The following is a 25,287-nucleotide window of genomic DNA, read 5'->3' on the forward strand; positions in this document are numbered from 1 at the left end:
GTAAAAAATGTTTTTTTGTTGTTTTGTTTTCATCTTCATTTTCTAGAACAATATCTTGGTCATAATCTACATGTCTAAGGGTTTTTTTACAATTTATTATACTTATTATATGATACCCACGTCTCTGTACTGAGTACACCTTCAGAACTCTTAACCCAGTTCTCTTCACCAACACACAGCTTGTCCCAACAGTTCATCTTGCTCACAAAATGCACTAAGACCACCAAAACACTTCATGCATGTCACAATTCATCAATGCATTCAACCATAACACTGGCTAAAGGTGTAGCGCAACAAGATCACTTTGTCACTCAGAACAGAATGACCTTAAAACTAACTTGAGGTGGCATTACAAGATCCATCATGGGGTTTGGGGCCACTGTGTGGATTTGTGTGTACAGGGGGAGGCGCACTGTGGGGTTTGGGAGGGTTATAAATAATGTGTTTATTTCAAATGTTCACATCCCTATTAATGCTTCAGGAATGGGAGCCATCTTGTAATTCTCCAGCGGATGCTCAGGGAGTTAATCTCTCTCTCCCTCTCTCTCCCTCCTCTCTCTCCCTCCTCTCTCTCTCTCTCTCTCTCTCTCCCTCCTCTCTCTCTCTCCCTCTCTCTCCCTCTCTCTCTCTCCCTCCTCTCTCTCTCTCTCTCTCTCTCCCTCTCGCTCTCCCTTGCCCTCTTTTTTTCTCCCTCCCTCCCTCTCTAATGCGCACATACATCTTAAGTGAAGCAGCATCCGCTGTGCGTGTGCTGTGGTTTCTCTCATTGTTTTCCTCTGTAAACACCGGTGTTTGGGCGCCCCTGTCACCTCCAGACTCCTGATTTAGCCCGTCAGCAGGCTGGCAGATCATCATAAACACTTGAGTGTTCCCAGCCCTCCACCACAACTTTAACAATAAAAACACACCCGCTCTGCTGCCGGGAACCAGTCTGTGCAAAACAAAATGAGCAGCCAACTCCAAAGGTTCCCATAATAAAATATATTTATATTTATTCATGTTTTATTTATGAACGTATATACATCCCATACATGGCTGTTTACAAGGTGCAGGTGGATAACTGGTCTGAATGGTCTACAGCAGGTTTAAATGAGTGTATACAGAGAAAGTAACAGGACAGCAATGAGCCCGAATGGTGTCTTCTCCTCTCCATCTCTCCACTCAGAAAGTTCCAGAAGGCCGGAGATTAGCGCTGGGAATGTTCGTCTTCATTCTTCCCTGGAATTACCCAGAGACCCTAGAGAAAAGAGAGATGGGCAGAGTGAGATGAATGAGATGCAAGTTTTTATGTGGGGCCCCAGTATGTCTGCCCCTGTTACCCCCTGCCCCTGTTACTCCTGCCCCTGTTACCCCCTGCCCCTGTTACTCCTGCCCCCGTTACCCCTACCCCTGTTACTCCTGCCCCTGTTACCCCTTACCCTTGTTACCCCTACCCCTGTTACCCCATGCCTCTGTTACTCCTGCCCCTGTTACCCCCTACCCCTGTTACTCCTGCCCCTGTTACCCCCTGCCCCTGTTACCCCCTACCCCTGTTACCCCCTGCCCCTGTTATCCCCTACCCCTGTTACCCCCTACCCCTGTTACTCCTGCCCCTGTTACCCCCTGCCCCTGTTACCCCCTACCCCTGTTACCCCCTGCCCCTGTTACCCCTACCCCTGTTACCCCCTACCCCTGTTACCTCCTGCCCCTGTTACCCGCTGCCCCTGTTACTCCTGCCCCTGTTACCCCCTACCCGTGTTACCTCCTGCCCCTGTTACCCCCTATCCCTGTTACCTCCTGCCCCTGTTACCCCCCTACTGTCCTTCAGCATGTCCCTCTCTTTTTCCACAGCCTTACAGTTCAGTCGCAGTTTTACAGAGTTTTACAGGGTAAAATGTTTGGCAGGTTTGACAGGACTTACCCAGAGTCCTTGTTTGCCATTTCCTGGAGCTCCTTTACATGCTTCTGAACATCTGCAGGCCCAGATTAATCACATCAACCATCACATCAACCATCATAAGTCACAACATCAACCACATCAACCAATGCATCAATCACAACAAAAATCACATGAATTGTAAAACAGCAATTGCAACATCAATCACATCAACCATAACCTCAGTCACAGCATCAACCACATATCAATCACAACATCAATAACAATTGCAACATCAATCCCACCAATCATGGCATTTGTTACAGTGCACCATCAATCATAGCCAGCAAATAGCCACACACAAAAGTCTGCACACAGGATGCCATAAATGTTTTTAAAAAAAAAAGGAAGTCATACCTGAATAAAAGCTGGAACCCTGTCCGGGAGTCTTTGTGTACACCCCCGGGTCTGTGGGTCCTTGGCGGGTTCTCTCTGGTGGATTCTTCACTGTTGCTAGAAAAGTCTGCCCTGGCCTGGCTCCAGGAGGACCAGGTGAGGCGTACGGTTGATACAGCCATGGGATTCTGGCTGGAGGGGGCTGAAAAACAATGACCGTACCATAGATACCATATATAGAGTAATCAAACATGCACACGATCTGATTTGACTGTAAACTGCATAAGAATATTTCCACAAACATTTCAGCATACACGCAGAAAATATTTATATTATGTTGCTTTATTATTTTATTTATTGTGTGTGAGTGAATGTGTCTGTGAGTGTGTGTGTGTTTGTCAATGTGTGGGTCTGTGAGTGTATCAATGTGAGTGTGTGTATAGGAGTGTGTGAGAGTGAATGTGTGTGTGTGTCAGTGAGTGACTGTGTGAGAGTGTGTGAGTGTGTGTGTGAGTGAGTGTGTGTCAGTGAGTGAATGTGTGTGTGTGTGTGTGTGAGTGTGTGTGAGTGAGTGACTGTGTGTGAGAGTGTGTGAGTGTGTGAGTGAGTGAGTGTGTGTGTGTGAGAGTGTGTGAGTGTGTGAGTGAGTGAGTGTGTGTGTGACTGTGTGAGAGTGTGTGTGACTGTGTGAGAGTGTGTGAGTGTGTGTGAGTGAGTGTGTGTGTGAGTGACTGTGTGTGAGAGTGTGTGAGTGTGTGTGAGTGAGTGACTGTGTGTGAGAGTGTGTGTGAGAGTGTGTGTGAGTGAGTGTGTGTGTGAGTGAGTGACTGTGTGTGAGAGTGTGAGAGTGTGTGAGTGTGTGAGTGAGTGTGTGTGTGTGTATGAATGCAGGCTCACCTTGGGGATGCAGTTCCTGAGGGACATGTTGAGGGTGAGGATGTTGTTGGTGAGGAGGTTGATCTCGCTGGTCTTCAGAGTGATGGTGTGTTTATGTAACTCCCTCTCCTCATGCAGCTTCTTCTGCTCCTGCAGGAGGCGCTCCACCTCCCTGTCGTGCTGGGCCTGTGCCTCCTGGCGCCTTCTGCTGTTCAGAGCGAGCTCTGCAGAGCGATTCTGCTGGCACCAGCGCAGGTCCTCCTGCAAACGGTCATTCTGCACCTGTAGCCGGCTGCTCTGTGCCTGGATGCTGCTCACCTGCGAGCCCACATTGTCCAGGTAGCTCTGGAACTTGTCCTCTACTTGCTGTGACAGACGGCTGCAGTTGGAGTGGATCTGCTGCAGCTGGTCACGCTGCTTCTCGCAGGTCAGCTGGAACGGCAGCACGGCCGGGAACAGACCGGCGATCCGCGCAATGAATGCACGCGTCACGGCCTGGATGCCGTTCAGCGATTGGACGAAGTCGCCCTTACACTTGGCGCTGTAGGCGCTGAGCTGCCGCTGCAGGTCTGTGGCGTTTCTCCGCAGGCTGATGCTCTCCAGCCGCAGATCATCCCGCGCCCGGGTCGCCACTTCCAGCTCCCGGTTCAGGTGCTTCACCGTCTGTGTGAAGTTAGTGCTCAGGAGCTGGTACATGGCCTGCAGCTGGGATATCAGGTTATCAGTGCCTGCTACGAGAGAGGAGAGAGGACCATGTTATTACTGCTGGCTACGAGAGAGGACCATGTTACTGCTGCTGGCTACGAGAGAGGAGAGAGGACCATGTTATTACTGCTGGCTACGAGAGAGGAGAGAGGACCATGTTATTACTGCTGGCTACGAGAGAGGAGAGAGGACCATGTTATTACTGCTGGCTACGAGAGAGGACCATGTTATTACTGCTGGCTACGAGAGAGGAGAGAGGACCATGTTACTGCTGCTGGCTACGAGAGAGGACCATGTTATTACTGCTGGCTATGAGAGAGGACCATGTTATTACTGCTGGCTACGAGAGAGGAGAGAGGACCATGTTATTACTGCTGGCTACGAGAGAGAGAGGACCATGTTATTACTGCTGGCTACGAGAGAGGAGAGAGGACCATGTTACTACTGCTGGCTATGAGAGAGGGGGAGAGGGAGAGAGGAGAGAGTGAGAGAGAAATTCTCTTTTAGCATGCTCAATTGACTTTAAAAAAGTCACTTGATTCAATTTGGAAAGAATGTTTATATTTCAGTTTATTACAATCACTTGGACACTAATTTCAGAACCTTGATGTCATTTTTCAAAACTGTAGACACAAAACCCTAACCCTAACCCTTTTTTCAATTGCTTGGATACAATATACATAAACCAAAAACCATTAGTTCACTGAACCAAATCGCTTGTTCACAATTACATAACTTATCATTCAAATTCACTTATCATTAAAAATGAAATACACACATTACATTTAAAAATACAGTTTTTTCATGCTGGTGAGTGACACACAGGTACACACAGGTCACACAGGTACACACAGGTATACTGGTGAATGACACACAGGTACACACAGGTCACACAGGTACACACAGGTATACTGGTGAATGACACACAGGTACACACAGGTCACACAGGTACACACAGGTACGCTGGTGAGTGACACACAGGTATACCGGTGAAGCCTTACGGTTTTTGTTGGTGCACGGTGTCAGGGAAATTCTCGGCATGTTCTTTTTCTCCGTTTCACACATGTACTGTGGACAAAAAAAAAAAAATCAATATTCACAGACTCCATTTTACACACATTCTGTGGATGAAAAAATCACCATCACAGACTCCATTCTACACACAGTGGGCCTCATTTATCAATATTTTCATAAATCTTTGTGCAAATGTATGTGTGATCAGTGTGTTGTGTATGTTTGAACTACTTTCACCATATTCACGAAAGACACAGGACGGCATGGATGGTGCCGTGGGTAGCACTGCTGGCTCGCAGCAAGGAGGTCCTGGGTTTGAATCCCTGTCGGCCGGCAATGAGTGTGTGAGTGTGTGCGTGTGTGAGTGTGTGCGTGTGTGAGTGTGTGCGTGTGTGAGTGTGTGAGTGTGTGCGTGTGTGAGTGTGTGCGTGTGTGAGTGTGTGCGTGTGTGAGTGTGTGAGTGTGTGAGTGTGTGCGTGTGTTAGTGTGTGAGTGTGTGCGTGTGTGAGTGTGTGCGTGTGTGAGTGTATGAGTGTGTGCGTGTGTGAGTGTGTGAGCCCTGCGACGGACTGGCGACCTGTCCAGGGTGTATTCCTGCCTTTCGCCGAATGTATGCTGGGATAGGCTCCAGCCCCCCTGTGACCCTGTTCAGGATAAGCGGGTTAAGATAATGGTGCTTAAAGTGCTCCAGGACCTATAGAATTTTTCATATTTAAAAAAATAAAGACCCGCCATATTTAAAAATACATTGAATCCTTTCTGACTTGTTTCACCACATGCAGTACCATGCAATTCCAATGGAGGGAAGAAGGGTGAAACTGATGTAGGATTAGATGCCATGCATTTTAAAATGGGCTTTATTTCTTGTTAAATATTAAACATTCTACAGGTCCTGGAACATACACATCATTGTGAATACCAATACATACCAAAATATTTAAATAACAAAACAATGCACCGCTCCTCCCAATAAGCTTACAAGACCATTTTCCATTATCATTTAAAAATGTTACTTTTGAATGCAATTCACTTAATTGCATAACAACATAACATAACATAAGATAACGGTGAGTACAAGCCATTCAGCCCAGCAATGCTCACCTTTTCCTACCCCTAAGTGTACCTACTGCCTAAATTGCCTGAAAGCTAAATAGAATTTAACACTGTATCAAGCCTGGTCTTGAAAACCCCCAGTGTTTCTGCCTCCACTACAAGCCTCAATCAAATCCCCCCTAAGCCTCCTTTTACTAAGTGTAAAGAGATTCAACAGCCTAAGTCTATCCTCGTAACTCTTATCTTTTATACATAGAATCAATCTGGTTGCTCTTCTCTGAACCTTTTCTATTGTCCTTCTTCTAGTGCTGTCTCCAGAACTTCTCACAGTACACAAGTGTGGTCTAACAAGAGTCTTGTATAAGGTGAGTATAACTTCCTTGCACTTATAATCAATACTCCTGGCTATGTATCCTAACATCCTATTGGCCTTCTTTACTGCTACCGCACATTAACTAGAACCTGAAAGGCTTTGGTCAATTCTGACCCCCAAGTCTTTTTCCACTTGAGTGCTATCTAATTTTGTACCCCCCAAGAATTAGTCCTGCTTTATATTATTATTTCCCACATGTAGAACTTTACATTTAGTTGTATTGAATGTCATTTGTCAGGTCTCCACTTCTGGATTCTGTTCAAGTCTAACTGAATTACTTTAGTAGAGTCTATGTTAGCTAAACCTCCTTGTTTTGTATCATGTGCAAATTAATATGTTAATATTAGTATGTTAATTAATATAAAGTTAATATTTGGGTAATTGAAGTTTCCCATTATAATAGTCTTACCTCCCTGGCAAGCTTGTTTTATATTTTTAAAGAGCATTGTATTCGCACTACTATCTGAGGCTGGCAGTTGGTAACATGCTTCAATGTTAAGACCTTAATTTTCCTCCCCAATAAGCTTAATCCAAATATCCTCACTTGGCCTGTGTTGGTCATACATTAAATTTATAATAAGACTTTGTAATAAAACTTAAACAATTTAGGTTACATGTTTTCTGATGAGGCCAGTGCAATGAAACATTAAATTATATAATTGTGAATGACTTCCCGTGCCCTGGAAGGATAATAAATAATATAATTCAATGTTTCAGTGCTGTGGTATTATCGAGAAAGCAAGTAAAAATCCGTCACCAATGACTTTACAATCATCATTAATATCACAGGGCATTTGGGAATATTATGGAAGTATGTATTTGTTAGTGATGATGTGAAACCCTCTCGCAAATTATATCATTTTTACTGGTACTGTACATTGCATTTACGTATGGAACGATTGGACAAAGTCTATTATTACATTTTCAGCATCACCGACAGCATGTAAAAAATTGTTTTTGTGAGAAATACAGTATCTGCAGGTTTCTGTCGCATTGCAATGTGCATTTCTATTAGTTGCTGAAGGTAAATGGTTCCCCTAAATTGGAGGTGTTCAGAGAGTCTGAAGGTCTTGACGTTCTGGGAAAGCGTGTTCCTTTCTCAGTGCTTTTCTTACAAAGCTGCCTCTTTTATCGAACCGATTTCAGCAGATGGTTTATATATGCACATGCTATCCTCATAGCTTAACCCTAACCCCGGGGTCTGCAGGTTTGTGCTTAAGACACTCTTGTCCCAGCAACAGGTTCATGTAAATTATAATGTACTGTTTCATTTGAGGATGCAGAGCCCCTCGTATTAGATGTTAAACACAAAAATAATGAACTCTTTGTCTGTAAACATGACTGAATAAAGAAACATGATTGAACGGTTATGGTTGCCCACCAGTTTGTAGTTTAAGTTGTTGATGTTGATGATGGAAATGTTCGTGAGTCTTCGCAGCTTCTGGAGGTCCTGGTCGTCCTTCAGCTTCTTGGTGAGGGTGGTGTTGAGGACGCGTGTGAGGTTCCCCTTCACCTGCTGCAGAGCCTTGTTCTCAGTGGTGAGCTTCATGAAGTTGTGCTGCAGGTCCTGCACACGCTTCTCCTCCGAGGACTGCTCCGGGTGCCCATACACCATGAACAGCACCAGGCTCACGATGATCAGCGACTGGATCAGCGAGCTGAACAAGAAGATGATCCTCCAGTAGTAGCCGCAGCTCTTGGCCTTGGACTTTTGCATTTTCTTTGTATCCAGAGCGAACTTCGCCTGCGGATAGCTGCTGTACATGGCTGTTTGAGGGCCAGCGGTCAGCGTGTCAGCTCGTCTATTTGAGGTTCTACTTCTCAGCTCTTTGGAAAGTCCAACATCAAGCGTGTTCCGCTGATTACACAGGTCTCCCAGACGGGGGGAAATATTCAGTGTTTATAAACGAAGCTCCGCAGCCCCTTCCTGCTCGCACCGCCCCTGGACGTCGTTCCAGAGGTTATCACAACATTGCACATTTGGGGCTGGGGGGGTTTGTCATTGTTCTCCTGTACCCCCACCCCACCCCGCATGACAGCACATTGTAAATATAATGAGTACAAGTAACAAATGCAAGGTTTTTTTTGGAACTAATTTGAGTCATTCCTAAACAATATCATAGGCAGATTTCCGTACAGCATCAGTTTGTTTGGAAACAGGCCAGAGCAGCATGATGGAAAGAGTCTGAGGGCTGCAGGGGGTAACGCAGTTAACCTGCGTTTCACCTGCGTTTCACCTGGGTTAACCTGTGACAGTATGTAACCAGGGGTAATTACATACAGAGCTGTTTAAATTATCACCATTTAATGATTTCATTTAATGTTATCTTTATTTTAAACTGCATTCCATTCCAGAATATGAAAGAAATGTTAGCTGTCATTATTTTAGTTCTGTGAGCAGGTTCAGTGTGTGCTGTTGGTTCTGTAGGTTCAGTGTGTGCTGTAGAGTGTGGTTCTGTAGGTTCAGTGTGTGCTGTAGAGTGTGGTTCTGTAGGTCCACTGTGCTGTAGAGTGTTTCAGTGCTCTGAAGACCAGACACACTCTTTCCTCTTTCCTCTTGCTCCAAGGGTTATCTGAGGTCGCGGTACCCACTCTGCTGTTTCCATCTCCTTCGTAAATGATTTCAAAATATACGCACATCCTGATTGGCTGAGGTGTGAGGTGTAGAGGGGTCAATAATGAAACTTTACAACACACACCTTTGCTGTGTAAAACACACACACACACACACCTTTACTGTGTAAAACACACACACACACACACCTTTGCTGTGTAAAACACACACACACACACACACACCTTTACTGTGTAAAACACACACACACACCTTTACTGTGCAAAACACACACCCACACACACACACCTTTACTGTGTAAAACACACACACACACACACCTTTACTGTGTAAAACCCACACACACACACCTTTACTGTGTAAAACACACACACACACACACACACACACACCTTTACTGTGTAAAACACACACACACACCTTTACTGTGCAAAACACACACCCACACACACACACCTTTACTGTGTAAAACACACACACACACACATACACACACCTTTACTGTGCAAAACACACACCCACACACACACACACACACACACCTTTACTGTGTAAAACACACACACACACCTTTACTGTGCAAAACACACACCCACACACACACACCTTTACTGTGTAAAACACACACACACACCTTTACTGTGCAAAACACACACCCACACACACACACCTTTACTGTGTAAAACACACACACACACACACCTTTACTGTGCAAAACACACACCCACACACACACACCTTTACTGTGTAAAACACACACACACACATACACACACCTTTACTGTGTAAAACACACACACACACACATACACACACCTTTACTGTGCAATGGTGGAATCCCTTCCTGTTCTCTCTGGCACAGGCTGGGGGCACACTCTGTTTGGAGGGGGTGTCTGTGGATATTTGGGAATGTGGGAATGTGAGCCGTGGCGGGTCCTTCCTGCCCGGCTCTGTGTCCCTGCCAGAGCCACTCTGCAGGAAGTTGCGGTGCGGAGACACTTTTATTCCGCGGTCAGGGCCTGGTGTTCTCTGAGAGGCTGATTTTACATAAACTTCAGAACAAAGACAGGAAATGGCATGTGCGGCCTGGCTGAAGGGCAGATCTGGCCTTCCGTAATCATGCACTCCACCGTGCTCTTATCCACTGATTCATTTACCAGATATGCACTGACTAGGTTTGTGCTGGTTTTGGGTGGTTTTGCGGGTGATTCTGGGAGTGTAATAACAAAAAGACTCCTCTGTGTCCTCAGCCTATGGTCATACAACTAACTTAATCCTTGCCAATAAAACCACAGGGACCCACAGCATGATGGTGAGAAATATCACTGTGATAAAAGGTTGTTGTCTGTGTAGTCAACCTCCCAAATTCACCATTCTACAGAATATACTTATTTTTTATATTTTTATACTTATGTTATAATTTAAAAAAATGGTCTTGGTTCATTTTTAAATAAAATATGTATTTATTTATATATGAATGTTTCTCTATCTCTTGGACTGAGGAGGCGGCTGTATGGTGAGTTTTAATCTCAGAGACTGAGCTGTGATTGGTTCAGTCACAGTCAGGTGGTCACGTGGCTGTCATATGGCTGTTCTCCACCAGTAGAGCGCTCACTGTGGCTACTGCAACCATGTGGCACACTGCTTACTGAGTTCATTGCCTCAATACAGTGGCTTAAAGTATTCAGACCCCTTCACTTTTTGTACACTTAATTGTGTTGTAAATTTAATTTTACATTTTTGCCCATCAATCTGCACAAATAGCACTGTCTGTTGTTGCTCTGTGGTAACAGTACTCCCTGTTGTAGCTCTGTGCTAATAGCACTCTGTTGTAGCTCTGTGCTAACAGCACTCTCTGTTGGGGCTAACTGTGGGGCTAACTCCCCGAACTCCCCTGGCCCCTCTTGCTTCTGTGTGATGGCTGATTGGTCCCTCAGAGGAACTGCCGGTAAATATACTGTTACACAGAGCTGAAGATCTATCCAGTCACCCCTGTTACACAGAGCTACCCAGGAAAATATGTCACCCAGAGTAAAAACAAAATGGGAACAAAAAAGGAAGGCCTTGCAAAAAGAAGGCCTCTCAAAATTACCCCAACAGTTTATATAAATGCAAAACTATTGCAGAAGAAACATTTTGACACTTTGTGTGTCACCTTTTTATTATCTTCCACTAGTCTTTTATCCTTACATGCTGTGTGTGTTTGTGTACATGCTGCTGTGTTTGTGTACATGCTGTGTGTGTTTGTGTACATGCTTGTGTGTGTTTGTGTACATGCTGCTGTGTTTGTGTACATGCTGTGTGTGTTTGTGTACATGCTGCTGTGTTTGTGTACATGCTGCTGTGTTTGTGTACATGCTGTGTGTGTTTGTGTACATGCTGTGTGTGTTTGTGTACATGCTGTCTGTGTGTTTGTGTACATGCTGTGTGTGTTTGTGTACATGCTGTGTGTGTGTTTGTGTACATGCTGTGTGTGTGTTTGTGTACATGCTGCTGTGTGTGTTTGTGTACATGCTGTGTGTGTTTGTGTACATGCTGTCTGTGTATGTTTGTGTACACACCATGTGCCACAGTCATTTATTTATCATATTATATTGCATATTATCATATACAGTCCCCTCCAACAGTATTGGAACTGCAACATTTTGTTTTTGCAATACACGGAATAGATTTGTGTTTGAGATAAAAATCTTTCCTGGAATTTACACGTAGATGTGTTACACTACTTAGAACATAGCACCATTGTTACCAGACCACCCATTTTTTAGGTGAACAAAAGTATTGGAACAGAGTATTTAAGTAAATGAAAGTAAATAACACTTAATATTTGGTAACATGTCCCTTGCTTGCAATAACTGCATCAAGCCTGTTACCCATTGACATCACCAAACTGTTGCATTCTTCTTTTGTGATGCTTTTCGAGGTTAAAGGGTATGTGTCTGAGATCATGCATATTTAAGGAGTGTGTGTGAGCATAAAGTTGCATGTTTAAGGAGTGTGTGAGAGAGTGTGCATGTACGTGTATGAGCATGTGTGTGTGTGTGTGTGTGAGTGTGTGTGAGCATAAAGTTGCATGTTTAAAGAGTGTGTGTGTGTGTGTGTGTGAGCATAAAGTAGCATGTTTAGGGTGTGTCTGTGAGTATAAAGTTGCATGTTTAAAGAGTGTGTGAGTGTGTGTGTGAGTTTGCGTGCGAGTGTGTGTGTGAGTGTATGTGTGAGCACATAGCAGCTGCCACCTTTGACCCATACCTGCACATCTGCTCCCATTCCTCAAGATAAACACACGACACATGGATACATCAAGTCATTAAAATCATTCTCCAAGGGCAAATATGTTATCTTATCACAGGGACCCTAACCCCATGGAAATAGGATTCAGATATGGTCTGGTTTTCTGTTAAATCTCTGACTGATAAACTTGTGTGATTTTAATTTGTTAGCTACATTTATGTTTTTTTTTAATTATATTGATATTTCTCTGCCTATTTATTGGTATTCTTCTGAGGTGTTTTTATGGGAGCTGCATCACATAAACAAGCCCCAACCCCTCGCCCCATTCATTCAGAAACATCATTAATGTCCGAGCCCATGTTTCCCCACACATCCTGTCCTGGGAGAGTGTGTTTGTGTGAGAGATGAGGGTGGAAGCCTGGGAATGCGTGGTCAGGTGACAGCTCTGTCCTTGGGATGTTCCACTGCGACTCTGTCATCCTGAAGTCCAGAACATTCTCTGTCCAAGGCCAGGGGTCCCCAGCCTCGATATTTAAGCCTCTGGGGCGTCCCAGCAGACACTCCTCACCTACCCCTCCGTTCCGCTCGTCTCCCGGGACAGTGTTTCTGTGCTGCTGTGGAAATGGCTCTGACTGGGCGTGTGGTGTGTGTGGTTCTGAGTGTGCTGCTCACTGTGGGTCTGCAGGGGGCGCACTGCCAGGATGTGCGTGTGAAGCTCTGTGGCCGTGAGTTCATCCGCATGGTGGTCACTTCCTGTGGGAGCACCCGCCTCCGACGCTCCGCAGCACTGTCTGTCCATCCCCACGGCAACCAGCCCCACCCTGACCATCCCCACGGCAACCAGCCCCACCCTGACCATCCCCACGGCAACCAGCCTCACCCTGACCCCAATGGTAAGCATCATTTTTTTCAACAGTGGGCAGAGTAGTGGGATAGTGTGTGGTAGATAAGGTGAAGTAGTGTGTGGTAGGTAGGGATGTGTATCGGATTTTTTTGATACCGATACCAATACTGATACTCCTTATCGGTGCCACGGCGTGTAATTTAGTGTATAAAATAAAGACTTTACAAGATGGTAAAAGATTCTATCGTTTTTTAATACCACAAGGGGGGTAACACCAGCAACATCATTAAACAACTTACAGCACCTGCCTTTTAAGCCCTTTGCAAGCAATACAAAAATAGTTATTTGGTTAATAGGACAGCTAACAGCTGGCTATATAGGCTAAGCTATCTTATACTTCTGCCTTCCTAAACCACTGGGATTGGACCGGAGCAATCCTTCACAATAAACTTGGTAACTGCCCTGTGGCATTCCTTGTTTTTTTCTGCTGACATCTTCATTTGACGTCGCTTGGCGATTGTGAATGGGGTTGTCTGCATCGGCAAACTAGCGGTGGTGGCACTAGTGGCTGCTGCTTCATTGATACCGCCTACAGGTTTAACGTAACATATATCAGCAGTGCTAAAATTGATAATGCATCCTCCTAAGTTGATGACTACAAACAGTGGAAGTGAAATACTAAATTACGTTAGCATAATTTATAAGATTGATTCCCAATATATACATCCTTAAAGGTTTAAGACTGCCAGTAAAGCTGGATTAAAAATAATAAGTAATTAAATTACCCTTTTTTAAAACATGCGCAGCGCCATTTTATCCGAGTGTATAGCGTGATGTCACTGGAATGGTTAGTGTGGAATTCGACATTACGTCTCATTCGCTTTGGTTAAAAAGGTTAGCTGATAATCACTGTCTCGATTGAAAATAAGGAACCTCCAACCTAAAAAGGGATGCAAGGGGGTCACTTTTGTATTGCCCCTGGGCGCAGCAATTTATTTTATATTGCATTGAGCCGAGGATTCATTGAGTTTGATGAAGTGAGCCCATACCTTGGAGCGCTTAGCTCTTACGGTCGACATATTGACTACTAGAGAAAACAACGGGGCGCTGCATCATAACCTGTCGACGGCGGCAGTGTCATAATTACGCGACAGTTAGGTAGACTCTTAAAAAATATCGAAAACAGTATCATTTGTCCAGAATCTTTTGCGGTACTCTGGTACCGACCAATTAGGAACCGGTACCAAAAAATACCGGCTCTCGGTACACATCCCATGTGGTAGGTAAGGTGGAGTAGTGTGTGGTAGATAAGGTGGGGTAGTGCGTGGTAGATAAGGTGGGGTAGTGTGTGGTAGATAAGGTAGGGTAGTGTGTGGTAGATAAGGTGGGGTAGTGTGTGGGAGGTAAGGTGGGGTAGTGTTTGGGAGGTAAGGTGGGGTAGTGCGTGGTAGATAAGGTGGGGTAGTGTGTGGTAGATAAGAGTAGTGTCTGGTAGGTAAGGTGAAGTAGTGTGTGGTAGGTAAGGTGGAGTAGTGTGTGGTAGATAAGGTGGGGTAGTGTGTCCTGCATCCAAACCAGACTGAGAAAAAGCTCCATCAGTAGAAGATTATTCATTCAGTCAAACAAGCTTTCACTGTCCCCCAAAGGGCACAAACTACGCTGCTGCAGTGTCAGCTTCTGCCGAAAGCAGTCTGTCTGTAGATCAGTGTCTGTAGAGCAGTCTGTCTGTAGATCAGTGTCTGTAGAGCAGTCTGTCTGTAGAACAGTGTCTGTAGAGCAGTCTGTCTGTAGAACAGTGTCTGTAGACCAGTCTGTCTGTAGATCAGTGTCTCTAGAGCAGTCTGTCTGTAGAACAGTGTCTGTAGATCAGTGCATATTAATCCAGGGCTGGAGGCTTGAGGATATTCTATCAGACTGCAGGTAAAGCACGGATTCTGGGTAATATGGAGCATAACTGACCTCACAGCATAACTGACCTCACCGTCACATTGCATTACATTACATTATTGGCATTTGGCAGACGCTCTTATCCAGAGCGACGTACAACAAAGTGCATACCCATAACCAGGGATAAGTTCGCTGAAAGACCCTAGAGGGAAGTACAATTTCAACTTCAACTTCAACTTCAACTTCAACAATTTCAACAATTTCAAATTTTCACATTCAGCCTGTCTGAGTCTGTCTCTCTGTCCCAGTGTTTGCAGGTGAGAGCCCTCTTCAGGTGGATCACCTGCCCACGGACGACCCCACCAGCTCAAGGTCAGAGGTCGCAGGAGGAGTTTCTGAGTTATATCGAACCCGTCGCAGTCCCGGGCCAGCTGGTCTGTGTTGCAGATCCGGCTGTACTATGAGTGAGCTGGTGCAGTACTGCTGAACCTCCCTAACCCTAACCCCCTAAGCCCCTAACCCCCTAACCTGTGGAGGAAATTCCCTGGAGAGACATCTTGCAAGCAACCTTTCCCGTTTAAAAGAACCCAGTTCTTTCACAGCAAGGAGAGCTACAATAATACAAACTTTATTAATACTGCAGCAAAACAAAGCACAGAGAATGCATCACACCAATGTGAGAATACACACTAGATTTGAGCAGACAGGGTGTCTATTCTTATACCATTACACATCCTAAGTTATCACATGAATACAATACGGTGAAAGCCAATCATCTTCATACAGTGTTTCAGTACTTTTTCATCACACGTTGTACTCCTGGGCCCACATCTGCTCTTTAAGTCATGTAACATTTGTTTTGCAATTAACACACTGCTACAGCAACTACAAAGCTTACATTTATCATCCGTCTTTCCTCCTTAGGCTGGTTAAGGAGGAACTGACCTTGGGTGCGATTCCTCCTCATCATTTTTATCATAACAAGCACATGAACTTGTTATGATAAAATGGGAGAGTGTTCTGCTTTATCTCCTGCACGTAGGCCTATATGACGTAAGCTGTGGTAGAGCACTCACCCCTCCCTTACATTTTTGCTGGTTATCTGTCACAAGCACATCAAGCAGTTTTCTAACTATATGCATTGTACATATCTGGATACATACAGTGCATCCGGAAAGTATTCACTTTTCCCACATTTTGTTATGTTACAGCCTTATTCCAAAATGGAATAAATTCATTTTTTTCCTCAAAGTTCTACACACAACACCCCATAATGACAACATGAAAGAAGTTTTTTTGAAATTTTAGCAAATTTATTAAAAATAAAAAACTAAGAAATCACATGTACATAAGTATTCACAGCCTTTGCTCAATACTTTGTTGATGCACCTTTGGCAGCAATTACAGCCTCAAGTCTTTTTGAATATGATGCCACAAGCTTGGCACACCTATCTTTGGGCAGTTTCACCCATTCCTCTTTGCAGCATCTCTCAGGCTCCATCAGGTTGGATGGGGAGCGTCGGTGCACAGCCATTTTCAGATCTCTCCAGAGATGTTCAATCGGATTCAAGTCTGGGCTCTGGCTGGGCCACTCAAGGACATTCACAGAGTTGTCCTGAAGCCACTCCTTTGATATCTTGGCTGTGTGCTTAGGGTCGTTGTCCTGCTGAAAGATGAACCGTCGCCCCAGTCTGAGGTCAAGAGTGCTCTGGAGCAGGTTTTCATCCAGGATGTCTCTGTACATTGCTGCATTCATCTTTCCCTCAATCCTGACTAGTCTCCCAGTTCCTGCTGCTGAAAAAACTTCACTGTAGGGATGGCATTGGCCAGGTGATGAGCGGTGCCTGGTTTCCTCCAAACATGACGCCTGGCATTCGCACCAAAGAGTTCAATCTTTGTCTCATCAGACCAGAGAATTTTGTTTCTCATGGTCTGAGAATCCTTCAGGTGCCTTTTGGCAAACTCCAGGCGGGCTGCCATGTGCCTTTTACTAAGGAGTGGCTTCCGTCTGGCCACTCTACCATACAGGCCTGATTGGTGGATTGCTGCAGAGATGGTTGTCCTTCTGGAAGGTTCTCCTCTCTCCACAGAGGAACGCTGGAGCTCTGACAGAGTGACCATCGGGTTCTTGGTCACCTCCCTGACTAAGGCCCTTCTCCCCCGATTGCTCAGTTTAGACGGGCGGCCAGCTCTAGGAAGAGTCCTGGTGGTTCCAAACTTCTTCCATTCATGGATGATGGAGGCCACTGTGCTCATTGGGACCTTCAAAGCAGCAGAAATTTTTCTCTACCCTTCCCCAGATTTGTGCCTTGAGACAATCCTGTCTCGGAGGTCTACAGACAATTCCTTTGACTTCATGCTTGGTTTGTGCTCCGACATGCACTGTCAACTGTGGGACCTTATATAGACAGGTGTGTGCCTTTCCAAATCATGTCCAATCAACTGAATTTACCGCAGGTGGACTCCAATTAAGCTGTAGAAACATCTCAAGGTTGATCAGTGGAAACAGGATGCACCTGAGCTCAATTTTGAGCTTTATGGCAAAGGCTGTGAATACTTATGTATATGTGATTTCTTAGGGTTTTTTTAAAAATAAATTTGCAAAGATTTCAAAAAAACTTATTTCATGTTGTCATTATGGGGTGTTGTGTGTAGAAGTTTGAGGAAAAAAATGAATTTATTCCATTTTGGAATAAGGCTGTAACATAACAAAATGTGGGAAAAGTGAAGCACTGTGAATACTTTCCGGATGCACTATATATCCTAGGTTACATTATATTTTTCTCCCACAATCCCTCCTTTTATCATATAAATGATAACATGTTCACAGAAAAATACAATTTGCATTGACTGGCGTGAATCCAAGGTGTTCGTTCAGCCACCCAGACTGCGGTTGGAGTCGTGAGCAGGATCGGCCCACGCCACCTTGGTTCGCACCACCTCTTCCTCTGGAAGTCCTTCACCACCACCCAGTCTCCTGGTCTCAGCTGATATCCAGGTTCACCCAGTCTCCTGGTCTCAGCTGATATCCAGGTTCACCCAGTCTCCTGGTCTCAGCTGATATCCAGGTTCACCCAGTCTCCTGGTCTCAGCTGATATCCAGGTTCACCCAGTCTCCTGGTCTCAGCTGGTGTCCAGGTTCACCCAGTCTCCTGGTCTCAGCTGATATCCAGGTTCACCCAGTCTCCTGGTCTCAGCTGGTGTCCAGGTTCACCCAGTCTCCTGGTCTCAGCTGGTGTCCAGGTTCATCTCGTATGGCTGGTTGTGCTGCTTTTACCTGCTTTGAGACAAATCGCAGTCCCTTATTAAATTCCACACAATAGTGTACCATTTGATCATCCACTAGGGCAAGATCTGTCCCAGTGTTTGGGGGCCCCACAGGGGTTCTCATGGGTCTTCCCATGATGACCTCGTGGGGCGACAATCCTGCTGTCTTACTTACCGCTGACCTTATGGACAACATGACTATGGGGACTGGGGCTGGCTGGTGCGGTGAAGGTGCGTGAGGAGGTGGACGGGGCACCGGGCAGTCCAGGTCCGTGTCAATCTCAGAATGTTTTAACATGGTTAGTGAGGGATATACACAGGGTGTGCTTTTCCCACTCGCCCCAGCTGAAAAATACGACGGAGGCTGAGTCTCCCCTTTTTTATCATTATTTCTTTGTTGTCTCTCCTGCCTTTCACGCGCCTCTCGTTCCCATAACTGAAATCCTTTTAACTCCTTTTTTTTAACAAAATAATTTTTTTTAAACCTTCCACGGCTGGTGGTCCGTGTTGGTTCCACATTATTCTTAGGGGTCCTGTAAATTTATCACAAACTTTCTCAAACGAGTTAGAGATCCTGCCGACTACGCCAAGTTACAGTGGGGGAAATTCCCTGGAGAGACATCTTGCAAGCAACCTTTCCCGTTTAAAAGAACCCAGTTCTTCCACAGCAAGGAGAGCTACAATAATATGAATTTCATTAATACTGCCGCAAAACAAAGCACGGAGAATGCATGACACCAATGTGAGAATACACACTAGATTTGAGCAGACAGGGTGTCTATTCTTATACCATTACACATCCTAAGTTATCACATGAATACAATACGGTGAAAGCCAATCATCTTCATACAGTACAGTACAGTACTTTTTCATCACACGTTGTACTCCTGGGCCCACATCTGGCCTTTAAGTCATGTAACATTTGTTTTGCAATTAACACACTGCTACAGTAACTACAAAGCGTACATTTACCATCCGTCTTTCCTCCTTAGGCACATGAGCTTGTTATGATAAAATGGGAGAGTGTTCTGCTTTATCTCCTGCACGTAGGCCTATATGACATAAGCTGTGGTAGAGCACTCACCCCTCCCTTACATTTTTGCTGGTTATCTGTCACAAGCACATCTTGTTCTTTCAAGCAGTTTTCTAACTATATGCATTGTACATATCTGGATACATATATCCTAGGTTACATTATATTTTTCTCCCACAAACCCCAACCCCCAACCCCTAACCCCAAACCCTGGTGCCCACCCAATCATAGCCCCACACCCCAGTTCAGTGCACTCTTGTGTGAACCCTTATTGCGTTATTTCTTTCACAAAGAAGTGTCATCTCTCAACAAATCCTCTTTTAATACATTTAATTTGAGTCTGAATGAACATATTTTCAGACAGCATCTGCTATGCAGTTTTGTTTGTTTTTATATTTATTATCAATATGTCATCCTGTATAAAATTGTTCAATGATGTAATCAAATGAATGATAATGTGACTATTGAAAAAGGTAACCAATAAACACTGGCTTCGTTTATAGCTGTGAAACAGTTAGATGTTTATGATATTTTATGGTATTTAATGTTTTTCTGTGATGGGCTACTTTCAGGGTTCAACATTTTGAAATGGTGAACAAGTTCAACATGCGCATATTCAGACATTAATTTGAACCAATCAAATGTTTGTTTTTCCTTTTGGAAATAAATTTGAACATTACTTCTAAATTTGATAGCTGTACAGTACCGCAGGTGCAAGTTGTGTGGTGCTGATGTACACACACCCCAAACAATTCTGCACAACACAAATTCTGAAAATCATTTGGGGGATAACACACACTCCTAGCCCCCAAAAATAAATGTCACACCAAATGTACAATTTTTTAAGAATTTTTTTTATACTTCTTCAAAAATTGTACATCTTGTGTGCTTTTCAATGGGAAAATCTGAAATGAATACAAATACAGACAAAGCAGATATCTAGTGGCAGAGTCCTTATACACTTAGAGAGGACATTGGGCCTGCTTTCCCATATTAGATGAATTCCCCAAATTAATCTGTAATTATGAATACTGCAGGAACAAGCTATATGAATACTGTTTTATTTACATTCTTAACCCTTACACAACATAGGTCGAAAGTGACCCGACTGAGTTTTAATTGTAATTATCCTTGCAGTAAATTATATTTACATTTACATTTTAGTCATTTGGCAGACGCTTTTAATCCAAAGCGACTTACAAGTACATAGGTACATAAGTGAAGGCAACACATCCATAACTAGTAAAATACATATGAGGTGCTGTTCTAAACATACAGTCATGATAAGTGCAATTCTATTTATTTTTATTTATTTATTTGTTAGACAAGAGGGATAGGGATATCGGAAAGGGGGGGGGGGGGGCGGGGGGAAATCAGGAGGTGGGGCTGAGGTACATGCTGAGGTGTCAACATGTTGACATATTATATTCTTGCTAACGTTGGCTAGGTCAACATGTTGACATATTACATTCTTGCTAACGTTGGCTAGGTCAACATGTTGACATATTATATTCTTGCTAACGTTGGCTAGGTCAACATGTTGACATATTATATTCTTGCTAACGTTGGCTAGGTCAACATGTTGACATATTATATTCTTGCTAACGTTGGCTAGGTCAACATGTTGACATATTATATTCTTGCTAACGTTGGCTAGGTCAACATGTTGACATATTATATTCTTGCTAACGTCGGCTAGGTCAACATGTTGACATATTATATTCTTGCTAACGTTGGCTAGGTCAACATGTTGACATATTATATTCTTGCTAACGTCGGCTAGGTCAACATGTTGACATATTATATTCTTGCTAACGTTGGCTAGGTCAACATGTTGACATATTATATTCTTGCTAACGTTGGCTAGGTCAACATGTTGACATATTATATTCTTGCTAACGTTGGCTAGGTCAGCAGTATCTCTCTGGCTGAGGGGCTCCTTGAGAAGAACCTGACCATTGTGGGGACTCTTCGGCAGAACAAGCCACACATACCACCTGTCATGAAGCCATCCCACAGTGTACACACACAGTGTAGGACAAATCCAGGGAGAAGCACAGCTTCTGACTATGGTGACCTATGTGCTGAAGAAGGGGAAGAGGTGCCCAGCTGCCAAAGACTGAAAAGCCAGCAGCTGGTGTTCCAAGTGCACCAGTCCTGTGTGCAAGGAGCACAAACATGTGATGGTCATTTGTGAGGCATGTATGCACTGAGATAACAATTTGCGCTGTACCCATATGATTTTATTTAATCAGCTTTATTTTATTAATTCATTTTGTACATTCACTACAGTTACACTTACAGTTCAATATGTGTGAGTGACAAAGTGACATTTCAAATATTAAATGTATTATTGCTTGGTACAATTCACTGCTAAAATAATTTTTATTTTTTATTTTATTATTATAGTATGTCTTTTTTCATTTTTATCACGCTTGCATACATGGGTCATTTTTTACCCATGTGTGTAAACTTGATGTAGTAATACAAAAACTATTTTAGTTCATAAATGAAGATTGTGCCTTGGAAGGGGTTTGCATAGCTTGTGTATCAAAGGGTTAAAAATGTGTTAATGTTTTATTGCAGTCTCTCTTTTTTAGTCATAATCTGGGAGGAAACTGCAAATTAAAACTTGGACTTAATAAAGTTACTTTGGATAAAAGCATCAGCTTTTAACAAAGTATAATTATTATTACAAACAATATATTTGCTAGTCATAAACAAAACAAGAGCAACAAACAAACTGGAACTTATGGAGGAAACAAACATGTGCAGGGAAAATCAAACCAAGCTTGTACAAAGTACTTTCCTTTATGAAATACATTTATAAAGTTTATGATACAGGATAACTTTGGTTAGGGAGTAGCAGTCAGCTGAAGGATGAAATTGTTGCAGAATTGGACCTTCTCTAGGCACTGAGTAGCACTGCTGCAGTTACACTTCCTTGGGGATTGAGATTTGTTTGCTGGCTTTGATTTAACACCCACCGCTCATCTCTGCCTGAAATGTGACACTTGAACATTTCAGGACTATGCAATGAATGGGCAAGGGTTCATTTCTGGTTCTGGTTCCAGTTTTTGTCCTGGTTCTAGTTCCAGTTCTAGCTCTGGTCCTGGTTCTGGCTCAAGTTCTGGTTCTGGTTCTAGTTCTGGTTCCAGTTCTGGTCCTGATTCTGGTTCCAGTTCTGGTTGTGGTTTCTGCAGTGCTCCTCCTCCTGGGCGTGTGGTGCTAGGCACTGCTGTAGCTGCCTCTGCAGACGGGTTTTGAGCTCCAGCCGGTGCTGCTTGCTGATGTAGGTGTGCTCCTGGGCCTTCAGCTTGGCGTAGTAATCAGAGAACTTGTTGAAGAGGATGGAGATGGGCATGCCATTGAGGATGATGCCGAACGAGATGCAGCAGAAAGCCACGATGCGGCCCAGCACCGTGTAGGGAACCACGTCACCGTAGCCTACTGTGGAGATGCTCACCTGCAGGAACACCATCACTTTCAGTCACATGAGTTACACTGCTTCACTGATGTTATTTGTTGTTATTATACAGCACTGGAGCACTGACATACATGCTTTCAGTATTGGGACACTCTCAGAGAGGCTCAGCGGCAGACCTGGGACTGCTCACTATTCACTACTGAAACAGTTAACTTAATATTCAAAACAGATAAAGATTTCATTTAGGGATCTGTACTTTCCCTTTTTTAGTTAAATTAATATTTGTAATCTATATAAATTACACAAGTAAAATAAATGAATGTTGCATTTGCTTGCAGGTTTCCATATATCTTTTGTATTTTCGTAGTCAGAAGTAAGAAGCTGCTCTTATGAGGTGTTGGGATGGTTCACCGTTATTCAGCTTAATTTGTTTTTCTATCGTTTTTTCAGAGACACTGAATATAATGTAAAGAAGAAAAGAAGAAAGAAGAAAGACTCTGTCCCAAAGACACTAAAGAGAAGCAGGATGTGGGAGGGAGAGAAGCAGGATGTGGGAGGGAGAGAAACAGGATGTGGGAGGGAGAGATACAGGATGTGGGAGGGAGAGAAACAGGATGTGGGAAGGAGAGAAACAGGATGTGGAAGGGTACTCACCGCAGCCCACCACCAGGTTTCAGGGATGCTGCCGAAGGGGGTCCCCTCCTTGTTCTCCACAGAGTGCATGAGGGCAGAGAAGGTGAAGATCCCCATGGTGATGAAGAGGAAGAGGCAGCAGACCTGCTCACAGCACTGCCGTAAGGTGAAGCCAAAGGCACGCATGCCGGTGGAGTGCCGCGCCAGCTTCAGGATGCGGAATATGCGCATGAGCTTCACTACCTTCAGCACTTTGCTGACCTTGCTCACGCGGGACATGGCCCCTCTCAGGTCCTCCTGTGCATTCAGGTCCTCTTGGTCAGACATTACCTCAAAAACCAACTGGATGAAGTACGGCATGACAGCCACCAGATCCACAAAGTTCAGAGTGCTCTTCAGGAAGTTTGTGATGTTGCAGGTGGTGATCAAGCGCAGGAAGTACTCCAGGGTGAAGAAGAGGATGGAGACAATCTCCACACACTCCATGTAGGTCTTCCCAAAGATGGAGTGGACCCGAAGCTCAGAGACGGTGTTCAGAGTCATGGCCGCGATGGAGATGATTACAAAGATGCTGGAGAAGACAGCGAAGGCTTTGGCTGCGAGCGAGGAGTATGGGTTCTCGATCAGATCCCACACCACCTTGCGAGGCCCGCCCAGGAACATGGTCTTGAAGCCCTCCTCATCGTGCTCGGGTTCAATCTCAGCCACCAGCTCGCGTTCGACCTTCAGCTGGTCCCGCAGCTCGTCCACCTTCTCCTCAAACAGGATCCGGCAGCAGCGCTGCGTGTCACGCATGCGCAGGCCCCAGAAGGCCATCTCCTCCTCGAAGTTTACAGGACACAAGCTGTCCATCACCCACAGGACTTTGGAGCGGTAGAAGTGAGCAATGTAATGGAAGAATGTGGGGTCCCGATCAAAGAAGAACTCATTGGTGTGCACAGAGTAGTCATCACACAGCTGTTGGCGCCGCACAGGGTCAGTGCACAGAGCCAGCTTCCCAATACGGGTGTGTGGGTGTCGCACCGCCGTGTGCGTGGGGATGCGGAACACCTTGCCCCCCACATTTAAGTTGATGGTCGTGGACTGCCTCTTGGGTGGTTTCCTGGCCCCCCCGGGTGCTCCTCCCTCGGGCTCCTCCATTATGAGCGTGGGACTGTCCAGGTGGTCCATGGAGGTCCAGGCCTTGATGGAGCTGTCCTGCGCGAAGGGGAAGGCGCTGGACTCCACCTCCATGCTCTGGGAGAAGCTTCCAGCAAACTTGAGGTTGGCAAAAAGGCTGGAGCGCCGCTTCTTCAGCTTCTTGTGGTCATGTCTCCTCGGGGCATCCATGGCGACAGACACGGGCGCTTCTGTGGTCCTGTCTCTGCCCACCTGTCAGTCCTGTCTCTGCCCACCTGTCAGTCCTGTCTCTGCCCACCTGTCAGTCCACAGTCTTCCAGGTCACAGGAGGTTTGGGGGGAAAGGGCTGAGGTCTCCTCCCAACAAGCTGTGCTGAGAGAGACAGAGGTAAGAAGAAGTCTCTTCTTTAGTGCAGCAGAGTAAGAGCATAACAGGCCCCACCCACCCTGAGTGGGGTCATAATCTGCAGTCCTTCAGGGCCTTAGCGTGGGATTAGCACAATGTGATTTAAGGATTTAGTTCTAAGAAGAGTAAAGGCAGAGTATAAGAAGCCACCATTAACCTTTGCCTGTTTAAGGCTTACAGGCACATACTGGTCAGGCAAAATGCGGCTGCAAATGTGGTTGTGTGTGGTTGTGACATTTTCATTTTCAGAAGAAACTGCTTTCAGTTATCTGAAAGAATGAGTAATATTCAGTGTTGTTGAACCAAAAGTGGTATTCAGATAACAGCTCAATAAAATCTGTTTTTAGTTTAGTTACTAGGCCTTGGTTGGAAGGCTGGAAATTTGCCAATTGAGGTTGGAAAGATTTAAGCATAAGGCTGATGTCTTAGCCACCTAAAAATAACCCTGCCGCTTGAAATGTGAACCATCTGTAAGATGAGGGTGGACCGTGCCAGCCTCCATACTGTTAAACCTGAAGCATAGTGACTGTTGCCATGCCGACTGTCATTATCTGAATATCTAGCTGCTCATTTTTTCTGTAAATATGGAAATAT

General features: G+C 44.7%; 3 protein-coding genes and 1 long non-coding RNA gene across 5 annotated transcripts; 1 reads left to right on the plus strand and 3 right to left on the minus strand.

Annotated features, from left to right (window-relative positions):
- Positions 1 to 966: 966 nt before the first annotated feature.
- On the minus strand, positions 967 to 8,171 carry plvapa (plasmalemma vesicle associated protein a). 2 transcript variants are annotated; one of them, XM_061243425.1, is made up of 6 exons: positions 7,654 to 8,171; positions 4,834 to 4,900; positions 3,149 to 3,855; positions 2,273 to 2,453; positions 1,901 to 1,952; positions 967 to 1,237 (listed from the first exon to the last, which is right to left on the minus strand). In XM_061243425.1, exons 1-6 carry the CDS (start codon positions 8,035 to 8,037, stop codon positions 1,225 to 1,227), a joined length of 1,404 nt encoding a protein of 467 aa, XP_061099409.1. In that variant the 5' UTR covers positions 8,038 to 8,171; the 3' UTR covers positions 967 to 1,224. The 2 variants fall into 2 exon arrangements, with proteins under 2 accessions (XP_061099409.1, XP_061099408.1); XM_061243424.1 differs by having other exon boundaries at positions 3,149 to 3,858; positions 7,654 to 8,170.
- A 4,529-nt stretch (positions 8,172 to 12,700) lies between these two features.
- On the plus strand, positions 12,701 to 15,296 carry insl3 (insulin-like 3 (Leydig cell)). Its single transcript, XM_061242824.1, has 2 exons — positions 12,701 to 12,971; positions 15,118 to 15,296. The coding sequence occupies exons 1-2, from the start codon at positions 12,701 to 12,703 to the stop codon at positions 15,294 to 15,296; spliced, it is 450 nt and encodes a 149-aa protein (XP_061098808.1).
- Positions 15,297 to 15,415: 119 nt separating this feature from the next.
- Positions 15,416 to 19,287, minus strand: LOC133129076 (uncharacterized). The gene is made up of 2 exons (XR_009708794.1): positions 18,252 to 19,287; positions 15,416 to 18,086 (listed from the first exon to the last, which is right to left on the minus strand). It is a non-coding gene; the product is annotated as an uncharacterized LOC133129076 (long non-coding RNA).
- Positions 19,288 to 22,251: 2,964 nt separating this feature from the next.
- On the minus strand, positions 22,252 to 24,498 carry si:rp71-39b20.4 (potassium voltage-gated channel subfamily V member 2). Its single transcript, XM_061242825.1, has 2 exons — positions 23,191 to 24,498; positions 22,252 to 22,575 (listed from the first exon to the last, which is right to left on the minus strand). The coding sequence occupies exons 1-2, from the start codon at positions 24,496 to 24,498 to the stop codon at positions 22,252 to 22,254; spliced, it is 1,632 nt and encodes a 543-aa protein (XP_061098809.1).
- Between the last annotated feature and the right edge of the window lie 789 nt (positions 24,499 to 25,287).

Source organism: Conger conger, chromosome 5, assembly GCF_963514075.1.
Source record: "Conger conger chromosome 5, fConCon1.1, whole genome shotgun sequence".
Taxonomy (NCBI): Eukaryota; Metazoa; Chordata; class Actinopteri; order Anguilliformes; family Congridae; genus Conger; species Conger conger.